This window comes from Pelmatolapia mariae, linkage group LG7 (assembly GCF_036321145.2).
Source record: "Pelmatolapia mariae isolate MD_Pm_ZW linkage group LG7, Pm_UMD_F_2, whole genome shotgun sequence".
Lineage (NCBI taxonomy): Eukaryota > Metazoa > Chordata > Actinopteri > Cichliformes > Cichlidae > Pelmatolapia > Pelmatolapia mariae.
Genome location: NC_086233.1, coordinates 17,539,430 through 17,563,975, shown reverse-complemented (window position 1 = coordinate 17,563,975; position 24,546 = coordinate 17,539,430). Strand labels below are relative to the sequence as shown.

The following is a 24,546-nucleotide window of genomic DNA, read 5'->3' as shown; positions in this document are numbered from 1 at the left end:
GACCCTCTCATCACTCATCTTCTTTCGGCTCACAGGCAAAAGATAAAGTCTGCAAAGCCTACAGTAAATACAGTGGGGAAATGGGTCTGATGAAGCTTAGTGAGCATGCAAAAGATGCACCGCTGATAAGCTAAAAAAATCAAAGCTCGTACCTCTCCCTGGCACCAAGCCATTCAACTGCACAACTTACAGCTCCAGCTAATTTTACTTCACGTGTCCTCGAAACAAACCAAGTTTGTGGTGACCAACTAGCTCCAGTCACAGCTCTGCAGCAAAAATAATCAAATACTCAAATTCTTTCTGCAAATTGTTCTATGGGCCTGCCACACACATGTAATCCTGCATCACAGGGTCCTGCCTCACATCTGTAGTACAAGTCGGTGTAAAGCACATCACAAGCCCTATGCTAGGTTCACTTATCTTCTAGGTTTTAAAAAAAAGTTGACTACTTAGGCAATGTTTAGAGTACTGTTCATAATTTTTATGCATCAGTCCCAGTTCTTGTCCTGGCACTCCCACTGCTTAAAATTCACTCCCGCAGCTTGCACACAATGTTCCACTTCAACCTTTGGATCACAAACTTCCATAAAAATTAAAAAAAAAAAACAGGATGGAGTGAAGAGAAACTAGGGAAACTTGCATCCAGTTCTGGCATTCTCCAGGGATGTGTGTTCTCCTCACTGCTCTTTTCAGTGACTACAACTGTGGGCACACTGGTCTTATCTGAGACTCAGCTTTCACCACAGCCTTCATACTTCACACTGTGGCTGCCACGAAAATTTCTCGGTTTAGACCAAGCTGTTCTAGAGGGGACTGTTTACACACTCCTACATTGGCCTTGTCCCATTGGATTTCCAAGCATTGCAGCCCACCCACACAGATGCACCGTGCTGCTCCTGCCTTTTTTTTCCTGCGGAGATGCTGATCGCTGTCACCGCTGTCACAATACCCGCTTTCTGGCGAAAATCTGTCTGCCCCATCCTGCAGGGAGCACATTTAGCCCTTATAGATTGTTTTAATCCAAGACAAAAATGTTAATGCAGTTACTCAGCTGTTTAATAAGCCAGCTGTAGAAGCTGTGAGCTGAAAATAAGCTTTATTAAATTCCTTCTTTATAAAAAAAAAAAAAAACAGCTTCAGCCTCAGGCTGTTCGAACTAAAAGTGGATGGTAATGTTATGGATCGTGTCCTTGTTTCTCTGACAATTTATGTCATATCTTATAACAAGAGATGCAAATCAGAGTCTGCAAAGCTAGAATTTAGAGCAGGAATTATTACTGTGTGATATTGTTTCACATAAATTTTGGCTTAGGGATTAAAATGGTTACTCATGTTGAAATAGAATGTAGGGGTCTGACTGTGCAACTATTATACAATGAGAGATACACAATACGGACAAAAGTACTGAACCTCCTACACAATACACCTACAGGAGCTGCTCGGCCTTATAAAGCCATGACATGAAGCTCCCAGCACACAGTTTTTGTGCTGATGTTGTCAGAGAAGATGTAGAAAGAAAAGTGATGTACAGCAGTGATGTGATGCAGCACTGTGGTTCCTAAACACACTACTTGGAGTCGATTGTAGTTTTATTGTTATGTAGGGAGGGAATTTAATGAACTATCGTGCATGCTAAAAGTCAGTGAGCGCTTTACAATGACCCATTCTTTCACGTACGAGATACTACATGGATGTGTGCTTGATTTTATCCACCTGTGGCAATGGGACTGACAACAGGTAAAATCAAAGATTAGCAGGTATGACTCAATATAGAGCCCCTTCCATTGTCAGATTGTCTCATGTTTTGTTTTTGCATACTTCCTACTGTGTCACCCATTTGGGTATTAAAAGCATGTCATCATATCATTCACTTAAAATAGAAAAACATTTTATGTACTTAGATTCTCAGAAGACTTTGAAGATTAAAGGCAAAATATAGGGGGGTTTCATTTGGGGCAAATTTATGAAAATCTAGGAAGAAATGAGGCAAAATGTCAATAATTTAATAAAAAAAGAATGAATTATAATAATATATATTAAGATACAAATCAATGCTATTTGCAGTTTAAAAAAAATGTCTGAAAAGAAATGTTTTCAGAAATTCGAGGATTGCACTTTGTAGCCTCAACTGAAATTTTTATTATTACCTTTAAGCACCACTAAATTTGTTTATTCCGAGTATTCTATGATCCTTTATTTCCTAAGCACGCCCAGAGAATGTCCCATCATTTTTGTGATGGTCCCCAGCAGCGCGAGCGTAGGAACAATTTAATAAGACCCATGCATCTCGACTGCTCTGCCTGGAAGTCGTCCTTTATTCGAAGAGTGCCTTGTTGTGATCTAACATTCCTAGGTCGCCTACCTTGAGATACACTTACAGCAGCCACTAGGAAGAAATTTAAAAAAAAAAAAGGCTTTTTTTCCTCCTCTACAGTCCTTTCTTCTGTCTGTCACTAAAATTGCACGCAATTCTGCCGAAAATTGTGTGAACCACTTTACATACTGCTCACCTTTAACGAGTGGGGCACATGCAAGTGCTGTAATTGAACTCTTAGCCCGCCCCGGGTATTGTAAGCTCATGTGATTACAGGGGGGTGAGCTACAAAGAATAAGACACTCAAGCGTTTGTCTGTGTTTATGTTAAAGTGAGACTGCAGATGGAAACCAGGCAGGAGGATGACTGTAATTTGGAGATGCGCGTTTTAAAGATTTGGCTGTCAGTTCTATTCAAGTGATGACCACTTCGCATTAAAAACAAAGTGCCTGTGAGGGAAGAGGGGAGAAAAGAAAAAAAACTGTGGATCATAGCAAAATCAGAAACACATTGAAGTGTTCATTGAATATTAGAAATGCTGCTAACACACACCCACACCCATCTGCACTCACACACAGATACAGATAGTACACTAGCAGGTATACAATGTAATTGCCAGGCGTGCCTGTTGTCTTTCTTTTGCTGTTTTCTTCCCTTCATCTCTCTCCTGTCTGTATCTCTTTTCCGTGGCAGGAATCCTGCCTGTGTTACTAAGATCAATGTGAAATAGCAGTGAGTCTGTGGCAATTAACTCCCAGGCTGTAGAACTACTCAGAGCTTAGAGAAGCACAGGAGCCACACACAGCAGGGGAGCCCATTCATCTTCAGTCTGGCGAGAACACACTGTCCACATGTACAATGGGATTGAAACTCCACAGATGTATTGGAGCCAAAAATGCTTAAAGGAGGCATTTCCCTCTGTTCGTTGTATAAATGTGATAGGTAAACAGACATAGATGATCAAGCAATAGATGTTTGTTACATATAAATAAAGCTGCATTCTAGTGCCTCTCAAAAAACAAATAATTTTTTTTGCCTAGTTTAATTAAAAAAAGTAAACTTCCACATATCTCATATTCATCGCATGTAGAGTAAAAAAAATTTCAAACCTTTTTTTTTGTTTGAGTTTTGATGATGATTGTGGCTTAGTGCTCATTAAAATTGGAAATCCAGTATCTCAAAATATTTCATGAGGGTGAGAAAATTACTATTCAAACAGTACAAATACTATTTATCTCTTGGTCTAGTTCAGTGCACACAGCCACTATCACGGGGCAGACTGCTGACTTGACAGTTGTCCAGATCACAGTCATAGACAAGTAAGCCACAGAAAGTTCATATTAAATGTAATGTAAAGATAACTGGAAGCTGATGAAAGGGAAGTGGATGGTCAGGACATTTTTATCTTTGAGAACTTGAGAAAGCTTTACAATTACTGCATTGAGGCTGGTGTCAGAGCATCAAAAGCTACCCCACACAGAGGAGTTCAGGAACTGGCTAAAACTGTTATATAGCTATTATCAGCCCACTCCAGAAACAGACATTCTAAGGGATAAGGACAAGAAAAGAAAATTTGACTGTTTTCCATTTAGAAATCAAGGTCCCAGAGTCTGTAGGAATAGTGGCGAGGCATACCATTGAGCATTGTGCATGGCAGCGAGTACTTTTACCACAGACTCTTAAGCACATATGCCCAAGACACAAAACAACCCATATGGAAAAGAAATAGTAAAAACTTATAAAAGACTTGCATAAGATGTGGCCTACTTCATATAGTGAATCATATAAGGCTTATATGATTTACTCAAGTGGCCACTTTCTCATTACTTTCATATATTGTTTTAGTAAGTATCCAAAAGTTTCATTTATATAATTTTTCAAGGGATCTTATATCTGTTTTCACTCTTGTATGCTTTTCATACAAGTTTCACACAAGACAGATACAAACTTTATAAGATTTATATATGTCTTTTCCATATGGGAAGGAATTTATAGACACACTGTTCACACACATTCAAGCATGAACGCAAGAACTGGGGAGCATGATTCACACGGTTAAAGTATTGTATGTCACAATACACCCATTATATTCAGTGCACATCTTCACTTTTTCTAACTACAGTATGTCCCTGTTTTTTTCATTCCTCATAATCTTTTTTCTTTCCCACACATTCGTGCATAAACACATCCTTACACACAGTTATCCTCCACAGCGCGCATGTATCACAATGCTGCATCCTGAAGCTTGTATTTATATTCTCGTCACCCAGTAGAAAATCTAAAGGAGGACTGTATCAACAAAGAGAGCACAACTCAAAGAACATCACTATTCCCATGAGGATGACAGCTCATTTTGCTTTTTTTTTTGTGTGTGTGTGTGTGCGTACTTTTTCCCCCACCCATCATTTTGACTGTGGACAGTTTCTTGCTGTTGCAATAAGCCAGGGAAGTTTTCATGGGTTTGAACAAACATTTGATCAACTAATAGGAACAAGTTATAAAGCTGGCCCTTTTCTTTACTTTGCACAACGCTGCAGTCCAAGACGGGACTGGAAAGGTCAGGCAGACAGCAACTCCAATTACGCTACAAGTAGACCTGTTCTGAGAGAAGCTATGAACCCAGGTAAAAACAATTGCAGTAGATCATTTCTTCAACTCTGACAATCTGTCAAACACTCCAATCATGTGGTCCTGCATCTTCTCTCAGCAGTGGTAGGGCTACTGACAGCAGCAAGGTCAGGGGTCAGTATCTCCTGCTGCCCACCAGTTAGTGGACAAAGGAGGATGGATTGCTGATTGATTTTGCTCTGGAAGATTTATTGCTCCAGTCTTTAACGGATACGGGACCCCTTGACCTCATTTGAAGTGAAGGGATTTTGGCTGGGCACCTTACTGTGCCCATGCTCATGAAGCAGATTATATATTTAGACATTAAAGGAGTTAGATAGATAGAAAGGTTGAAAAAATGTACATATAGATGTTGAAATAACCAGAAAAGAAAACAAGCGTCGATCAGAACAGCTCACAGTGGAGGAAGAGAAGAAAGCAGTGGTTAAGGAGGAAAATCCAGTGGGTTGTGAAGATGAAAGAGACGTATAAAGGGAATTAAAAGAGAGACTAAAACTGAAAACTAAGAAAAGTTAAATCTGATTTTTTTTTTCTTCATAATGAACAAAGTTAATATTTGACTGCTCCCAGAATTTCACCCCTATACGAATGCATATTCTTGCCAGGGGTGTTGCATTGCACACGTAAATACGCATACATGCGTAAACACAATGTGCATAAGAAGACGATTTGAAACTACTGTACCTTACAGGAAGGTCGCCGCTTAGAGAAACTCTCTAGAAGGCTCTACACAGTCTACCCCTGAACTCTCACTGTTCCCGTTAGAGGGAATAAATAGCCTCATTATTCCACCAGGCGCTCACCATCCATCCCCCATGTGTCGCTTCCATTGTTTCTAAAAAAACTCCTTTCGCATAGCTGTGAAAACTCTTCATTCTCTCTGCTTCACACAATAGCCCCCATAACCATACTGTATGAATGATTGGACATTAAAAAATGTTATATATAATTTGCCATTTGTCTTTTCTATAATGCAGAACTCGTCGCTAGATGATTTGTTCTGCCTGAGGAGGCAAATCTTAAATTCAGAAGCCTGCGTTATTTACAGCAGGTGACATTTAATCCTCCAGTCTCCACTAAGAAACAAGTTGCCAGTTTATATATAAGAATATATTAGTGGGATTTTTTTGAAGACAACTATGAGGTAGTTAGCTGTTAACCTTTTTGTGGTTCATTAATCAAACACTAATGTGTTTTGTTTTTTTAGTGTATTTTTTATATAAAGAAATAAAATTTTGTTTGCATGCCATTAAACAATAATAAGCACAGTGAATCCATTTATCACTCCCACCTTTGGGTAAATACTCCCACCTTATAAACACGGTATGTTGTTCTTCTGTAATTATTGTTAAAAGCCTGTAGCTTGTAGCGTCATCATTAAATATACCGACACCGATCGATTCATTTAACAACGCTGAAAACACAAACAAATTATTTTCACATGCGGGGATCACTCATTATTTAGCTGAGGTGTTCTTTGACTTGGGGTGTGCCTTGCATACTGCCAAGTCTTTAAAAGCAAAACAAAAAAAACATCCAACCTGGCCCATCATATAGTTGTTACTCCCAGATTTGTTCCCACAACAGTAATTTACTGAACAGTCTGAGGAACATTTACTCTTAATTTCCCCAGATCCTAATGTCAACTTTCTGTCAATTTTCCTGATCAGCCCAGATTCACACTTTATCATTAAAGAGTCAGGCATTTGGAATTATGCAGAGTAATGCTAATTCTATATCCGCTAAGCCTTTCGCAACAACATACGCATTAGAATTCTTACTTTGATCACGTATGGATGAAGCCGAGAAAACCTTTGTTTTTTTTCAGTGCATTGCACAGCTCTTTACCTCCAGTATCTGCCCACCAACAGTGGGTCTGTGTTTTTTACTGCCATTGGCTTTCTACCCTGCAGATTTCCTCCCTCCAGCCGTACCCACTAGTAATTATATTCCAGAAAACCATTTCATGAGTTAGTACAACCACGGCAGTTTGCTAACACTATATTTAATTCCTCACTGTGACACAGTGTACAATTTTAAGAGTGTTTCTGCAACAGTGTTTCATACAGTTGCTGCCATAATAATTGGCTCCACATGAAAGGGGCTTTATAAAGTACATGTATTACTTTGGTTCCTAACTATTCACTTAACACTCGTAAAGAAGAGCAGAAAGCCTTGGAAAGGTACAATGCACTTAAAATGCATATACTGTGCTAGATAAATGATGTCTGTCTCAGGTCACTGACTTGTGTCTTTTAGTGTGGGTGTGTGGAAGCTCTGTTTTGCCTCCTTCGTAGCCTTCAGTGTGTTCATTGAACTGACTTACATTAATCTCTTTCAACCAAGACGTTGCGTTTTAGATCAATGTTTCTCTCTCAGTATTTAAGCTGTACATCTCTCTGTAGATCCTTGTCCTTTGGAATTACAAATCATTTAATTCATACTCAGATATTTGATACTACTCACTTTTATATGTATGTGCATGAGTATGTGTTTCTTGAAACCTCAAATCTAGCTACTCTGCATTTCTTGGGAAAACACCATCTCCATCTTACACTACACCTTGCAGTCTATTTGGAAATCTACTACAGTTATACAGGTATGATTACATTTGCATTTGTGCGCTAAATGCATTTAAATGCATGTTGATTAATGTGGCAGCACAAGCTAGAGAGTGCAGTTCAACCCAGGGGATCTGATTAAGATTACTCTGGAACCCAGCTGTCTGAAAATACAGTGAAATATCATATGATACCATATCCCATATGACAAAGGGAAATAAAAACTACAATCCCCTGCAATCTATTATTTAAAACACTTGTAAGTGTTTTCAGTTAAAGCTCCTCCAATACTGCGTTCATATTCAATCAATTATTCAAGAGTATGATTCCTCTTCAGTGAGTCTGACATAGTGATGTTGGCTGTCCAGGGAACCAGTCAGCCAAGCAGCCGAGGCCTTGCCAATCACTCCTGATGCTGACACAATGATGCTTTGGCCTCCAGCTCTGCCTGTGCTTCCTTCAGGAGGGTACACTGTCTCTGATTGGTGCAGCTGTACCCTGGCAGATACTCCATCTGCACTAGATTGCAGTGCTGAAGTGGAGATAGCTGCAATTTGGAGCAATTCTCCCAGTAATTTCGATATGTATGAGGACGATAGCTATTCAAGCTCCTCTCCACAAGACCCAGGTACTTTATTTGAAGCCTCTCTTTACCAGCCTACAGGTATATTGCTCCACCTCTCTACTTGTGCTGGTACCAGAGTCTGGTGTGGTCCATGCAGCACAGAAGGATCTTTAAAAGGGGGAAGGGATTTTTTATCTTCCAGTTGATGTACAATCTTTATGAGCAGAATCTGCTCATAAAGGAATGTCGAACGAGCACAGATGGGACGATTGAAAATTTTATTGAGGAATGACTGAATAGATCCCCTTAATGACAGTGACGGAAAAGTCTTTGAGGACCCAGCTTCTCACCATATAATTCCATTTCCAATTTTGTTTCATGCAATAATTCATTTCATCATTTGTCTTGCTTTTCTTGAGGGCTTTCAATTAAAAAGCACATAACAGCTTTCCAGTACACATAGCTGTGCGTCATTGTTCATGCCTGGTCAGACATTAGACAACAGAACAACATATAGATTAACAATTTATGAATTCAAGCACTGCCTCAACTCCTCTGAGCCAAGATAAGCACACACTTCTGCAGGGTCTCATCCTCGCTTTGTGCTTGTGCATTGTGAACAAGACTCTAAATAAGGGAGGAGGCTATGGTAACTGTGACGAGTAGGTTTCTCTCACTGAATTAAACATATGTCAGACAGTCTAGTGCTACTTTACACAGTAAGGGTTCCTGTCTCATTGAGAATCTCTCGATTGTCATTATCTCATCATTAACCGAGAACAGTCTTGGGAATGTTCTGCATCTATAGCACTTTTGTAGGTCAGTGTCGGTCATTATGCAAACTTCTTTTAAAATACTTCAATTTGGCTTCTGTTTTAGCCTTCATTTTCAATTAGGCAGAGATTTTTTTTCTTTTTTATTTGCTTAACGGTCAGAAAAAAAAGTCTTTCTGTCCATATGACAACTGAGTGCACTGACTTCTTGAAAAGTCAAAGATTTCTAATGGCGCCTGGTGCTTAATTAGCGGTGACCTTTCAGCAACCTCATTACAACCAAACAGTGCTGGAGGGTCTGAAGATGTGTTGCCCTGTTGGACACTTTCCCTCTCAAGCCTCTCATTACTTTGACCTTGGAATCAGAGAGATGCTTTGCACAGTGTCCATGCTTAGCCCAGAATTGTGTCATGTGCATCTGATCAAAGCTTTCATTTCAGTGGCGTTTCAGTAATCTACTCCATGCAGTTCATGCTTTGCTGAATAAGAACCCTCTCTCCCTCCCCGTTACGCTTTCAGACACTTTTTCTTCTTCTTATCTAATACAATCTTTCTCCCTAGTTGGATTTCCTCCTATTCATTCTCTGGGCTTTAAAGGGACATATATCTGTATAATTATATAATAAATAATAAAGATAATTTTGGCAGCATAATCCAAAACTGACAGTTTACAGATATATGGTACATAAATAAGAATAAACAAAAAGCATAGAAAGCATCAGTTAAGCAAATCAAAATAAGCACAGTTCTGTATGTACTGTATTAAATGTCAATTCTAGGAGGCTGTCATGTGCCATGTGTCAGGGGAGCACATGGGTGGAAAACAGGGTAAGCTTCCCTAGAAGGATCCTAAATAAGAACAAATCAAGGTCAATTTTCAATACATTTTCAAAGAGCTCACATTTCCTTTGAATGTACAAGTAAGAAGAACAATAGCTGCTGATATAACTGGAAATATTGTATATTAAAATAAACAATTAACAAAGTCCTTTACATTCATATACCCATATTGTATGGTAGTGAAGTTAAAAATTAAAACTACAAGAGTAGTATATTATAATAAATTACATTTAAGCTCGCTTTTAAAGCTCAGAGGAAGGGATTTTTTGGTCTTGCTTAATTTTGAAGTTAACAGTTTCAAACTTTATAAAGCATAGTTTCAATCTGATTTGATTTTGAAGCTCAACTCACTAATTCCAAACGTCATAAATGTTGTGCTCAGAGTGTTAAATATCATTTCAAGCTGTATAAATTTACAGCTTTTGATTGTTAAACTGTTTTGCTTCATTTACTTTTGAAATCCCAAATCAAACCTTTGAAAACGTACTTCCCGGTTCATAGCATAAGTTAAAATCACAAGTTATCCATTTCAAAATTGATGTTACTTTGTGTCAGGGATAATTAAATTGAACATTGTTCAACAATGTCGGGTGTCACATATAATTTCCATCACATGCTGTCATGCTGCCACACAATTGCCATTACAACACAAATTTTGGGGGAAAATGTTCGATAAATAACACAATTGAGACAATTATATTTTGTAGTTGTGAAACTTTTGCAAGAGGGTACATGCAAACATATATACATAAACATGTTATGATCATTATAGTAAAATCTACCTTTTGTTTGCAGAATATTTAATGAAATTCCAGATACAGATACGCCCAAGATATAAATAAATCACAGATCATATCTTTAATATATTTAGAATAGTATATTTTAATGGGAGTTTATTAGTGCTCAAACGTAATAGTGCTATAAATAAACTATAACCATAACTGCGCAATTTTTAGAATACGCTATCAGAAATGATATATTATTTAAATAATTTCATCAAAGGAAGTTTTTCTACACCATGTGGAAAAATGAAACATTAGGTATGTTAATTTCAGCGCATAATTTCAATGAGTTTCAAAATTTTGGACTGCTTGTTAACCTGTATGTGACCTTTTAAACATCCTATTTAGCTTGTTAGAAAATTGCATCTTCCACTGGAAAACCTTAAAGCATTATTCTTGTGTGAATACTCCGCACCCGGTGGATCTTCATGCCGTCTGTTGCCAGTCCTTCCTGTCAAGCTGGAGCTGCTCTGCTCATTTTGTTTTACCTGAGAGCACCTCTAAATATTAATGCGGTCTTCTCCTAGAATTACATCCTTGAAGGCCTGCCAAATCTCTCAGCATTTGTCTACCTGCCTCTTTTCCTCTCCTCCACCTTCCCTCTGTGTCTCCCTTCACCACTCTTGGCTCAGTCTTTTCCACCCCGAAGGTTAATTTCTGATGATATCAGATGTGATGGGTTGTTGGCTCTCATTCTTCTCTCTCATGATTTTATGACTCTAATCTTGCCACTTGAGCAAAATCCTTTCCTTTATTTTGCCCGGTGGATGGCATTTGGAAGTGTTTAGTTTCACAAAAGCGTGAGGTTGAAAGCAAACCCGAAATCTAATACTGACATCTATGTGAGGTGGATAAATTAATCTTATGTGACACGAGCCAACATTAAAATCAGCATGACTTCGGAGATTTAAATTTGTTGTATCGCAGCGTTTTACCTGACCTTCTTATCAGTAAAAAAAAATGAATCCCGTTTAAGTCGGATAAACAAGCGAGCTGGCTTGGCTGTGGCAGGGACCTCAGCAGCAATTTTGAAGATTTATGTTTGGCACTCTCATGGTTTGGAAAAAAATACATCTGAAATAGTCCAAAAGGATAACATTCAGCCTCCTTGCACACTAACGCTGTCCTTGAAATACTCTGTGAAGTGAAGTGCTGCGAGTAAATCAAAGTAAATTAAAAAAATTAAACATCCTGAAAGAGCAAACAACCAAATGAAAATAAATCATTAGGCAAATAAACCACAATTGTAATCCAATGGAATTGAAATTCACAGACAGAAAGGTGGAAATGAATAGAAAAATAAAACACCTTAAATGAAATAAATGAAAGCAATAATGAGCAGAATCACAGGTAGTCATCCTTTGCCTTAAGTGTTAATAAAACAATACATTCAGAAATCAGCAGGGGTTCTGCCACTGTAGTAGCATTTTTTTACCTCCTTTCCTTGTTAAGTGTTTAATATGTTATGACAAACCATGTCCTCCACATACAGTACACTTAAAGTGGTGCATGCTTAGTATAAAAAGTTGATGGTACAGAACATTTGGGATTTTACACAATGCATTTTTTTTTCCTAAAAACACAGAGCTAAGATATAATCAGCATCACCCATGGCCGGCCTAACGCTGTGTGCATTCTAATGATGTTAGTTCTTCTGTTACAGTTCAGAGCAGTTTGTGTGCCTCAAACCAGAGAACAGTAATCCTAATTAATCGTATCCCTGAATAACCTGTTATTCTACACTTGTGCCATCAAAGGCACTAATTCCCTACTGAATGGCAGTCAAACCTATGGCACCTTGCTTTCACTGCCAGCTCTGCTGACTTATAGGTGTGCTTGATCTTCAGCTGGATTTTAGTCAGAATGAATTAGTTGGGAAATGGCCTATTGATTTTAAGGTCACTGTCAGACAACTGAGTGTTGTATTTCTTGTCAAAAAAAGGCCACTTTTAATTTCAGCAGTTAGATAAGGAGAAGAAAATGCATGAATAGTTTTTGCTGATATTGCAATGAAAATGAAATTGCAAAGTTATGTTGATATGATATTCTATTTACATTTAATTAGGATAGGCTTAGTTCATATAGGCTTAGTTGGTCAAAAATGTGTTAACAATAGCACCTCTGATATTGAAAGTTACTTCTTTACCCATGTGAATGCTAACATGTGCAATAAGATTACTATCAGTAATCACAGGCACATGTATTATTATAGCAGACATTTTGACATCCTTGTTCTGTCCTCTGTTATGTCTGCATGAATTATTCTTTGAGCAAGTGCAATGTTTTATGCATCACATATCATATCAGGATCACATGGATCTTAATGGTAAAACACTGTCATGAAGTAAAGGAAATAAGCACAGAGCCAGCCAGTAATGAAGTGAAATAATTATTACCTATCTTAAGATTATAAATCCTTTTGTTTGTGTATCAGACAGTAACAGTATATGAGCTATGTATTCTTAATGCACTGCTGATTGCTACGGTTGCTTGGTTGAACTATAGCGGAGAGGTTAGTTGGTAAGGAAAACGCCATTAGTTTTAATCAAGACTCACTGCCATGACTACATCACAGTACATCATTGTGACCTGCCAATTAGCTTTGCATCTCGCCTGTTACATCAACCTTTGCCTGTCCTCATCTATTAAAAAAAACCATACCCAGTCATTAATAATAGTCATGATGAGAAAATGCATAGGGTGGAGGAAGAGCTTTGCGAAACAGACAGCAGTTTGCATTGGAAGAGCTCCAAATCAAGCTCGCTAGCAGTAGCTGAACCATACAATGCAAACATGCAATTAAACTGTTCAAGCTACATAATAAGCAACATGAGCAGACTCGTCGCAAAGTTAGTGTCTCACTGTGAGCTCTCACTAGCAGCAGCGGCAGGTACTTATTGTTTTTCAGAGATTTCAGCAGAGCTCAAATACAGAAGTAGATATATTTGCGTTTATGGTGGCTTCATGTATGCAGTAGGAAAGACAACATAAGTAGACATTAACATGATAAGAAGGAAATAAACAAAGAGATACATTCTTTGGAGACAGTAATACATGCCATTATTACGTCTTGGTTTGATTGCTGGGTCGCACTTTGTGTTGGAGTTAGCCCTTCTTCCGGTTGGTTCAAAATGATGCTTTTTGAGAAGAGCACATTACACATGTTCTGACTTTGCTCCACTGTCTGTGAACTTTAGAGTCCATTTCAAGTTCTTGTATTTGTTTTTAAATCCTTAAATGGTATAGCCCCACCTTACCTCAGCTGCTTTACCCCTACACTCCTGTCTGATCTCTCAGATCATCTCACTATTTGCTCCTACATATCCTGCACATTAGACGCTCACCTACGTTGGCCAATTTTAAAAATTGAAATTGTCTTATAGTTGTTTTTGTAGTTTTTTATGATGTTCAATTTTATTCAATTTTGTGTGCAACACTTGTGCGGCATGGTATGGTAATCGTGTAACACCACCTTTGTCATTTTACTGAAAATTACCAATAACATCCCAACATTTTGATATAGTAATTATAACTGAGAGCTACAAGTTGCAGTTCAAACTATTTACTAAAAAGTTAATAAATGATTAAATAACATGAAAAATGGGGAACAGGTTAGATAACTAATTAATCATCTGTTGACTGTCAGTAAGTGTTAGAGAAGTAGTTTTTAATACACAGTTAAACATGCTTGACTTTTGTCAAATAATACTAAAATAATAAAAAATAATTATGAACAACTTTGGGGAAAAATATTAATTAATGTTACAGATACATTATTTAAACAAATAAAAAAAATAATAATTGGTAGACAGATTCCAGTTTATTAGCATAAAATTAGATTAAATAACAATCTATTCAGTATTTGCTGTGTTGGATCAGCAAACTAGTGTTTCGGTATTTGACGGACATGGTAGGTTTTATGTGTGTGTTTGTTTGTTTTTCCTGTCTGTTGAACATATAATATTAATCCTGCATGATCATTTGTTTAAACCTTTAAACTTCCTCTGCTTTCTTGCCTGTGTGTTTGTTATATTCATTATATATACAGTTCCTGTTTTATCACACATGTTATACTGAAACTGATAGCAAACCATTCTTAAATAGTTAAATTCTGTATTTGTATTTTGTTTTACTTGTACGTCATTGAATGCCACTTCAGTGGTATCCCATTAATTTTGCATCATGTGCATGGCAGTAGTACTTGGGATCAAGTTAGTCAGCAACCACTAACACACACCAGAGATTTAAAAAAAAAAAGAAAAAAAAGATGGTAATATCACAACTGGCTTTTATCTGTGCAATTTAGAAAGACCAGCTGATTTATATTATAATATTTTCACATTATGCAACAAGGTCACTTTTAATATTGCTTTTTGAAGCAGATAAAAAAAGACCAACTTCCACTTAAAACTGTTTTACTGCAGTATGAGATGCCCCTGATTGAGAAAGAGAATTATAAAGTACACATATTTTGCAGCGGATTAGCATTTAATTATATGTTGTATTGGAACACTGCAATAACAAGTTTCTCTCTTTTGCTCATCTCTGCCACTCAACAGCTCTGTTGGGCTGCCAGACTAACAGCATTGCTGCCCGTCGTGATCCTTCATTCTATAGCTTTGTCTGTTAACTCTGCCTAATTAAATATGACCCATGACCTTGAAATAGTAAGAAATATCCTCCCAGTTTACAACTTCATTTAGTGATGTCACGCTTCAGTGTCGAGTGTCATGGATTAGCAGTATAATTCTTTTTTTTTTTGATGCTGTCATCCTACAAACCATTTATCGATTCTGCAGAGCCACATCTTCACACCTGCAGCCATGCTGAACCACCTCCATCTGCGGGCACCGCGAGACAACTTCCATTAAAGCCGCAGAATTTAATTCAGTGAAAATGCTGGAGGTCTTGAATATGTGGCTCAGTGAGCTTTTGTCTATTCAGAAACCCATAAGACTCAAAGGAAACAATATGTATTAATAATATATTGCAAAATGTATCTATCTTCAAAGATGAAGCAAGTGACTCCTAGCAGCAGTAATGAGGGCGCTGTGGGCAAAGTGAACAAACATTCCCAAGATCATTATTCCCAAGTTAGACTCAGCCTGGGGAACGCTACCGTGTGTTTGCTGCTGAATAAATAGTACTACTGAAGTGTTCGTTCAGCTAAAGAATATTCTGTATTCACTCTCGAAATGCTTTTGAATATTGTGAAATCAGGCTCATATGCACTTGTTCGATCGGTCAAAAGCAGGGTGTGTGTGTAAGGCTTCTTACCAAGCCTGAAAGATCTAGGACCATGTTAGCCCCCACGTTTCAGGCCATATCTCATTTGATCTAGAGGCAGTCGGAACATCCACCATTCACAGACAAAATATGAGTGTGTAAGGGGAAAAGATTTTCCACTTTCCAGTTCTAGTATAACCAGAAGAACATGTATTAATTAGCATACATTTTTAAAGTGTCTACATGCCATCTTCCTGTTTATGATAAATAATATCAAGTTTCTAGAACAACTGACTGATTCAAATTTGCAAGAGGAAAGTTTTCAAACAGGCAAAGCAATGTCAGAGGTGTGACAGTTAATCATAAAATTCTTTTGCTTTTGTGTCCCACCAAATGTCACAGTTGGCTCGGAGGGAGCAGCAAGCCAGAGAGTTCAGCGCACACCTGTCTCTGTTTTTCTCCCTCCACTCCTATCTTTTGATGACAAGGGGAGAACCAACGATAGCAAGCCCTTTGTATTCCCTAAGAGGAGACGACAGCAAGCTTTTTCACTAGACGCGTGTTCGCAAACCCTTCAACCAGCCTAGCCTCTGATGGCAAAGGGCAGAGGAACTGTCCTTGTGGCTATGGAAATAACCGCTCCTCTTCGAGCGCCCGCTCCCCCCCCAACATCCACAATCTCTGTAGAATAAAACTGCTTGACAGGAAGAATAAGGAAAAGACAGCGATGGAGTAAAAGAAAGACAACATGAGGGAGGGGTTGAGTTATCGTGGGAGGGTTAGAGGAGGAGGAGGAGGAGATGGAAGAGTGCTGCTCCTTTTCTCCTTTTTCTACTGAAACAGTCTCAGGAGCTGCCCCCCAGCAACAGAGGGAGAAAAGCATGATGAATAATTAACTTCGAGAAATGTCACAAACGGCAGAGAGAAGTGTAATCATTCCTCTGTTGGGTTTAGAGATCTGGGTTTTTTTTATTCTTTTTCTTTTATGCCCCGTAGAGCTGCATGCACGGCACTGAGACTCTGAGAGCAGGACTTTAACCCTAAAAGCATCAAATACATTCCCCTACACATTTTTCAAATAAAAGCAAATAAATCATTAATATTTGGCCCTTTTAGCAAGTATCACAAAGGCATCTCACAGAGGTCTTCTGCATTTTTAATCAAACCATTGATGTCAGTCTCATTAGCTCTAAAATCACATTTAGGGAGCGAGTGCCTCTGATGGTAATGGTTTAATCAATGTCAGGAAGGCTTGAGCTTTGCTTCCTTTTAGTTTGGGAGAAGCGGAACATGCCCTCTAAGAATGAATAAAAGATTTTAAAAAAAGACAAATTATTGTCTTCATGTTCTAAACAAGCTAAATTTGTCCTATATCCCAGAAACCTGTTGTGAAAATGAGTTATAGATTACCATGACCTAGTTTAATGAGGTAATTCGGGTTATATATATCATTTCTCTTGTCATTTTCATACATTTATCACCAAAGAGGATCGATAGCTGGCTTCTGTATTTGTGTGTTTTAAATTTAACGTTGGTCTGCTTTTCATATATTTAGCAGAGAAGACTCTTTGTCTTCTGTTTACCTGATGTGCAGTCAGCTGGATGAAGATGTTTAAGGCGCAGAACTTTTGAGCTTTGCAACTTTGTTTGTAAAGACATTCTGAAAAAGAAATAAGGACATCAATAACTGAAAAGCAAAGAATGCTTATAGATTGTTCTTCCATCATTGTGCAATCAGGCACGCTCTAAATGAGATTCCCTGTCAGTAAACACATTGATTGTTCAAAATAAGAGGATTTTGCCAGTATTATTTGTCCTCTTTTCATTACAGAGTAATTATCCCTGTACGGGTAGTTTTGTATAATGTAGAGATCCATCTTATGAAGAAAGGTTAAGGAACATTGCTACCCATTTATAATGTGTTTGAAGCGGTGGATAACATTAGTAGGGGGGTGAAGAGCTGGGGTAGATTACCTCACCAGGACATTTTTTCTAGCATCATAGAAACTGGTATCGATGTCCTTGCTTTGTTGGTGATGGAGATACTTTCAGTAAGCTCACATTCATTTCTGATATGCAGCAATGTTTGATTTAAAATTTATAGTAAAAGGTATCAAAACTAGATGTTAACTAAGGTGGCCTTGAAAGGGCTGTAACTTTTGAAAACACCAGCAAATGGGAAAAATGCTGCAAAAGTGCACAAAACACAATGGAAGTTGAATAAAACACAACAGAAATAGAAGAAAATGCTGCACAAAACACTGTATTTGTGGTTTTTGGGGGGGAGACAATAACATGTCTCACAACCCAGACAAGCTAACAGTAAACGCCTAATAGGAAATATGTGTCTACAGTAATAAATAAATCGTGATTAAAACACACATTACCTTGCTTCTTTTTCTGTCTCACAACACCAAAGAATCCTCCGCTTCTTTTAAACGTGTCTTGGTGCTTAAATCCTTTTCATGTGTTGGTTTCTCTCATTTCTACAGCTGTCCTGTCACATTAATGTCTCCCCAAAAACACTTCCATTGTGTCTTGTGAGTTTTTTTTCTACTTCTGATGTGTCTTATTAAATTTTTTTTTTTTTTTTTTGGGGGGGGGGGGTTCTGTTTCTGTTGTCTTTTATTTGCAGTGCATCTGACCTCTCAGGGACACCATAATACAGGACCTTTCTATGAAACCTCACTAACAGGACTAACCAGTCTACCCTACCTTGTTATTAGTGTTTGAAGTAGGAGAAAGTTCCACATTGGACTTAAAGTATAACTAGTGTAATTTCTTTTCATGACTACATCATCCAGTTCGTCTAATGTTTTCTGACGTACCAGAACATTTTTGAATTTCTTTTCCCAGCCAACTATGTTCAGTAGCGCAAAACCAAGAGTGTACTAACAGACAGCTTGGGTTCTGTTGGTAATTTGAAATGTTTTATATTTAAATGGAATAGTTGTCAGTCTGTCAGTCCACCACTTTAGTCCAAACTGAAATCTCTCAGCAACTATCAGATGGGTAGCCATGAAATTGGTACACACTTCAATAATGCCCAGAGGCTGAACCCTACTGAATCTTGATCTCCTACGTTCTTCTAGAACTGCCATCATATTTGTCCAGTACTCTGTTTTGTGACCAATTAGGACAAAGCTACAACTTCCCTCACACCCTCGGGTGACAGCTGTACATCCACAGACAGTATGGCTGCATGACATAGAAACATATAACTGCTGATTAGTGGTACCTGAGTGACTCAGGTTAGCTGCCCAGCAGGCAGCCTGTCACTCAAAGTGACCGCATCTCTAATAATGCAAAACTTTAGGACTTAAAATTTGGGGTTTTGGAGGGGTGTAGCCTATCCCAACTGTCACAGGACAAAGAGCGGGATATACTCTGGATGGGTGAGAGAAAACCATTCACACTCTCATTCATTCTCACATCCACACCTAGATTTACCATTTAACCTAACAGATATGTGGGAGGAAGCCAGAGTCCCTGGAGAAAACCCACACAGCGAAAACATGCAAAATCCACAGAGAAAGGAGCTTAGCCTGCATGTGCATTTAAAACTAGGACACTCTTGCTGTGCAGCAACCACTATAGCTGCAAACAGATGAGCTGGGAAGCATCATCCTTTGTGGAGGTGACTTTAGCAGAAAATGTTTGTACCACGTTAACATGTGAGTCTACGGAAGAGTGGGTCGCCTTTGGTCAGTCGAGCAACTGCAGGTTTTTGGCATTGGCTTCATTTTTCAGCCTCACAGGCTTCCACAATGTAGCATTACCAACCTTGACCTCACCGATCTCATTCTGCTTCTATACAAGAAAAGCAATTCAAATCTAAATATTTAACCTGCTCTGAAAATAAAATCATATCTCTCTCTTTTTTTGGCATTGTTATAGAAAACCACATTTATTTTCAGCTATTTGTACTGAAGATCTAATTATTGCATTTCCCATGTATATATACATGGGTTTAGTCTCTGGTCAGTTGTAACATTTTAATATTAACGGGCTGCAGAAAGGATACAGTACATCAAAATAGATAATGATATGCCACTATAGCTAGAACAAAGGGAACGAGGAAAGCATGCCCTAATTGCTCGTGTGAAGCGCGCAGGAGGACAGGAGGACAAGTTTTCTGACTGCCTCCTTTGCTTCTCTTAAATGGCAAATCAGCGAGAAGAGAGAGAATCACTGCCCCAGCGGAGCAATCAGCATGTTAATACTGAAGCAAAACACCTCAAAATCCTCCCATGTACCAGAATCCATTTTTAAATAACCTAACAATAACATTTAATTAACAGAGAGAGTTACACCTGAGCATTTAGATTTTAACCAAAGAAGTCTCTGTTGTTATTTTACTTGTCTTCCTCTTTAATTATTCTGAATTGGAGTCTTGCTGAGATTCTCTGGGGCTTTAATTAGGGACTGAATTAAAGTTATGTAAATACAGTTGGAAGCCGTAGAGTCTTTAAATAGAGTTGTGTTGCATCTGCCATTCCCCCCCCACCCGAAAGAGAAAACATCCTAAGTCTTTCTTTTGAAGTTTGTCAAATCACTCTGGGGTACTTTTCCCTTAGGTGTTTGTGTGGATTGATACTTTTTCTCAAAGGGTTATGACACAAAAACTATTTCTGCGAATGTGCCGGGTTTTTCTGTCTGAAGGCATGTGGAAAAAAAATAATGTGTGTCGCGTTCTCGCTGTGTTTTTACTGCGTATAATCCCGAGCATTCGTATACTCGTATAAAACTTTTAACTATTCACTGGAAACCCGCACGCATAACGTTACCTGCCTATGACTGTATTAATAACTGATTCTCCACCTCCAATTTGCTGATCTACTGTGAAAATGAAAAGAACGGGATCAACCTCCCATTGGGCTAGATTAAATCCAAACTAAGTGCCTGGGCCCAGACTGCGAGCTTCTGTCTCTGAATAATAATGGGTTCTTTCAGCTGTGTTTGTCATCAAATTAGCCCTCTACTTCAGTCGAGGCACTCTCAGAGAGCAATTCTCGACAGCGATGGAATTCAAATTAGGCCGAGTCAGTTTGAGGTTTGTAAGCTTTAAAAAGGAGAATGAGTTTCATTTGTGGAGGTGATGATTGCCGTAGGAGGTAAAATGACAGTGTTTAGGTTCATAAAAACAAAAAAAAAACGTCTTCCTTCCTGTGGTGAAGTACCTTTGATGGTGATTTTGAGTCATGTTACGGGACAGACAGTAAAACAAACCCTAAACCGGAAATTGTAGCCTGCAGCATGCTCCACATGCGCTAAATCCAACCCTTATTCCAAACCATAAAGCCTTTGAAGCTCTTCCATCGGTGCATGCACTCATTTCAATTTTTTTTCCTCTCTCTTTTTATTCTCTCACATAAACACTAACAGTACAGAGTGCACTTATAAGCATAGTGGAGGATGTTTAACAAACTCTTGAGGCAAAGTTCACTTTTGTTTGTCTTCCTGCCTTGTATTTGGTATTAAGCGGACCTAGACAGAGTTCTTCCTGCTTCTCTGTGCCTGACACTGTGTAACTTGTAGCTTTGATCAGCTCAGGAGAGGAAAACCTGCCCTGGGAAGCGCCATCACTACAACGCAGCAGGGGGGACACGTAGAGCAGGAGGGGGCAAGGAAGAAGGGAGGGCAACCCTGTTTTCCCTCTGGCACTTTCTGTCTTTCATACGTTCGTTTAAGGATTTAGCGATAATTAAAAGATCCATCCGGGGGATCGAGAGAACGATGACAGGCATGAATCTAAAACAGTTGAAAGGGTTGAACATGGACTGTGAGTTTATAAAGAGGTCTTTGGAATATGTCTTAGATATAAAAGCAATACACAAACTTAGAATGTATTGACAACTGAAGATTTTCTTGAAACTGAAAAAGCTTTTTGGATGCTATTTTTGATTTGCAAAGAGTTTCCAATCAAGTACATTTCTTCCATTTGGTTCTGACCTGTAATGAGCTGGGACTTCACATGTCAGTAAAATCAGACTTAATCGGGATTTAACCGAAACTGCGCCTCATGCCCAGTTACATGTATTGATCTGATTCTTGCTATAGATAAAATTGTGTTTATAATAGCAGCTTATTTTTTGTTAATACCTCCCTCACTTTCTTTTTTGAATATCACAGATCTGATAAGAATTGAAATGATTGCGTCCATGACATGTGCGTATAAATAGTGTTTTGTTAGTGCATTTGGAACAAATGTAAAGCAAATTACAGTCATGTGAAAAGGACTCTATTGCTGGCCTGTGAAAATGTAATTACACCCCATGATTTAATAGCTTCTAGAACTGCATTTGGTAACAACACCTTGACTTAGTCATTTACTGTATGACTCTATCAGTCTCTCATTGTGGAGGAATTTTGTATCACTCTTCTTCACATCGTTTCAGTCCACTGAGGTTTGCTGCTGGTTTGGTTTGAGGTCTGGACTTTGACTGGGTCATTATGACACCTTGATTCCTTTCTTTTGTAGATTTGCTGCTGTGCTTGGGATAATTGTCCTGTTGCATGACCTAATTTGCAACAGTGTGAGTCTTGACTCACATGTGAGTCTCGAATACCTCACTGACTGCAGACTGTCCAGCTCAACTGGCAGCGAAAAACCCCCAAATCATCACCCCTCCATCACCATGCTTGACAGTTAGTATGAGGTGTTGGTGCTGATGTGTTGTGTTTGGTTTTTGCCAAACTGGGAGCTGTGCATCATGACCAGACATCTCCACTTTGGCCCGTCCAAAGGAAAAGTCTTGCCGAGTCTTGGTTTTTCAGTCTTCATATAATTGTCCTGACATGAACTTTAACATTTAACATGTCAACTGAGGCCTGTAGAGTCTGCAATGTAGCTTAATGAGTTTTTCCAGTTTCTCTGGGACAGTCAATCCCTGGAAGATTTGCGTTGCGTTAACACATACCTGAATGCTCCAGATCAATTAATCAAGTGCACTTGAGTATCAGCACTTGGCTGAAACTTACCTCATTAATTCCTATGATAGCAGTAAAGGTGTACTTACTTTTTTTCACAGCATCTTGTGAAAAAGTACTTAATAACCAAATAACTGTAGGTGAGCCCAGGATTTACAAATCTATATTTTTCTATCATTAAGGGAGCAGTGATGTTGTGAAATTTGCATTTAATAATGCATCCTTTGATGATGAAATGATACGTTTATGGCTGAGTATGCTTGTTTTCCAAGACAGCAAGGGGAAATAATCTAGAAATGGATTTACAGGACATTGGTACTCTCTTCTTTTGAAGAAAGACTATCTTCTCCTCTTAAAGTAAGACACTGTCCTGGATAAGGCTATCAAGCCTTGCAAGTACATGATAAAATACAAAACGCAGCCTTTTTTGCTTTGAGAAATCCGGGACATCGCCACCTCATCTGGGAGCCTTCAAAATAATGTCAACTGGTAATCAATAGACTTTGGTGATTCAAGTGGCTAAATATCCATACTGAAAAGTCATGCTAAACATAAACAAGGTTCTTATAAATAAACCAATATTATCTCGTGATACATGAACACGATCAATACGATCTTGAACTACACTTGAAGCGGGGTCAATGTCTGGTGCCATTGATTTAAGAAGAGCTGATGGATTCAATAGATTCAGCTAGGTTCTCTAACTTCCAAGCAATCAGCAGTGTGAGCAGTCCACACCCACACACACTTTGAAAAGAAACTCTAATCTTGTTTTGGAAAGAAACCCTACACATGCAGGGAGAGACTCTAAATGGGACAAAAACCATGTTACAGCTTATTTCCAGAAAATGTATGGCATTGAGAGGCTGCTGAAATAGCTTTATATTGCTTGCTGAGAATAACGGCAGTACTTGGTAATGGATTATTTTGGTCTGTGTCTCGCTCTTTTTTCTCCCTGCAGGGCTAAAGCAGATCCATGCCCTGTCCATCCAGGGGAACTATGAGCTACGTATCGACCTGGAGGACTTTGAAAATAACACAGCGTACGCCCAGTACGGCACCTTTGGAGTGGGCCTCTTCTCGGTGGACCCCGATGATGACGGATACCCTTTGACTGTGGGAGACTATTCAGGCAATGCAGGTATGTGCTGTGTACTCAGTGAACTCATTAAGGCTTTTCTTGGAAGACATACTGTGCACTCTGATTAGTTTACACCATTTTTGTTTTGCACATATTATTTTTTTCCCCTTCGTTCAACCTAATTGCAAACACAGCAGTGGGCGAAAGTCCAGCCAACGCCCCTCGCATTCTGCATTCCAGCAAATATAACAGTGCGTTATTTTTGCAGTGCAGTAGACGTGGCCACTTGTTAAGCCTTGCAGAGAGTTGCTCAGAGTGAGGGACTGCTAGTGTTTGTTTCTCTGCTCACTCACCATGAGATTCAAGCCAGCTACCTGTCACCTTGATTAAATTACTGCCAATTAATTGCCGTGCTTGACCTGCAGCGTAAACAAAAAAGCTGCCATTGAAATGAAGAAGCAATTTAAAGAAGCTTTGGGGAGCAGTGCTTTGAGAACAGACAGAGAGAGAATGGGGACAGATATGAGAGCAGGGAGGAGAGATGGGAGATAAGAAGGAGGGCGACTGGAGGAAACTGGGATGGGAGAACTAGGGGGACAGGTGTGGGAGAAAAAGAGGTAAATAAAAATGAGGATAGAGATATTTAAGGGACAGAGAAGGCACTGAAGCGAAGGAGGAAGAGAAAAATGGGTTGTATGTATGACGATGGGGGGTTCTCCTCAAGCTATGGCTCTGCTAAAATTCCTGTAAAGCTCCAGGCCTGTCCTCTTCAAAGCCTGACCTTGAACTCATTTGCCTGCTGGACATTTGAATCCAGTCAAATTATGGCTACTCCAACTCTCTCGG

At 38.8% G+C, this 24,546-nt stretch overlaps 1 protein-coding gene across 2 annotated transcripts in view; it reads left to right on the top strand.

Annotated features, from left to right (window-relative positions):
- Positions 1-24,546, top strand: part of fibcd1b (fibrinogen C domain containing 1b) — a 115,564-nt gene that overhangs the window by 84,643 nt on the left and 6,375 nt on the right. For both annotated transcript variants that reach the window (XM_063478194.1, XM_063478195.1), the window contains one exon: positions 23,581-23,760. In XM_063478194.1, coding sequence (XP_063334264.1) covers positions 23,581-23,760 — 180 coding nt within the window. The remainder of the gene's footprint in view (positions 1-23,580; positions 23,761-24,546) is intronic.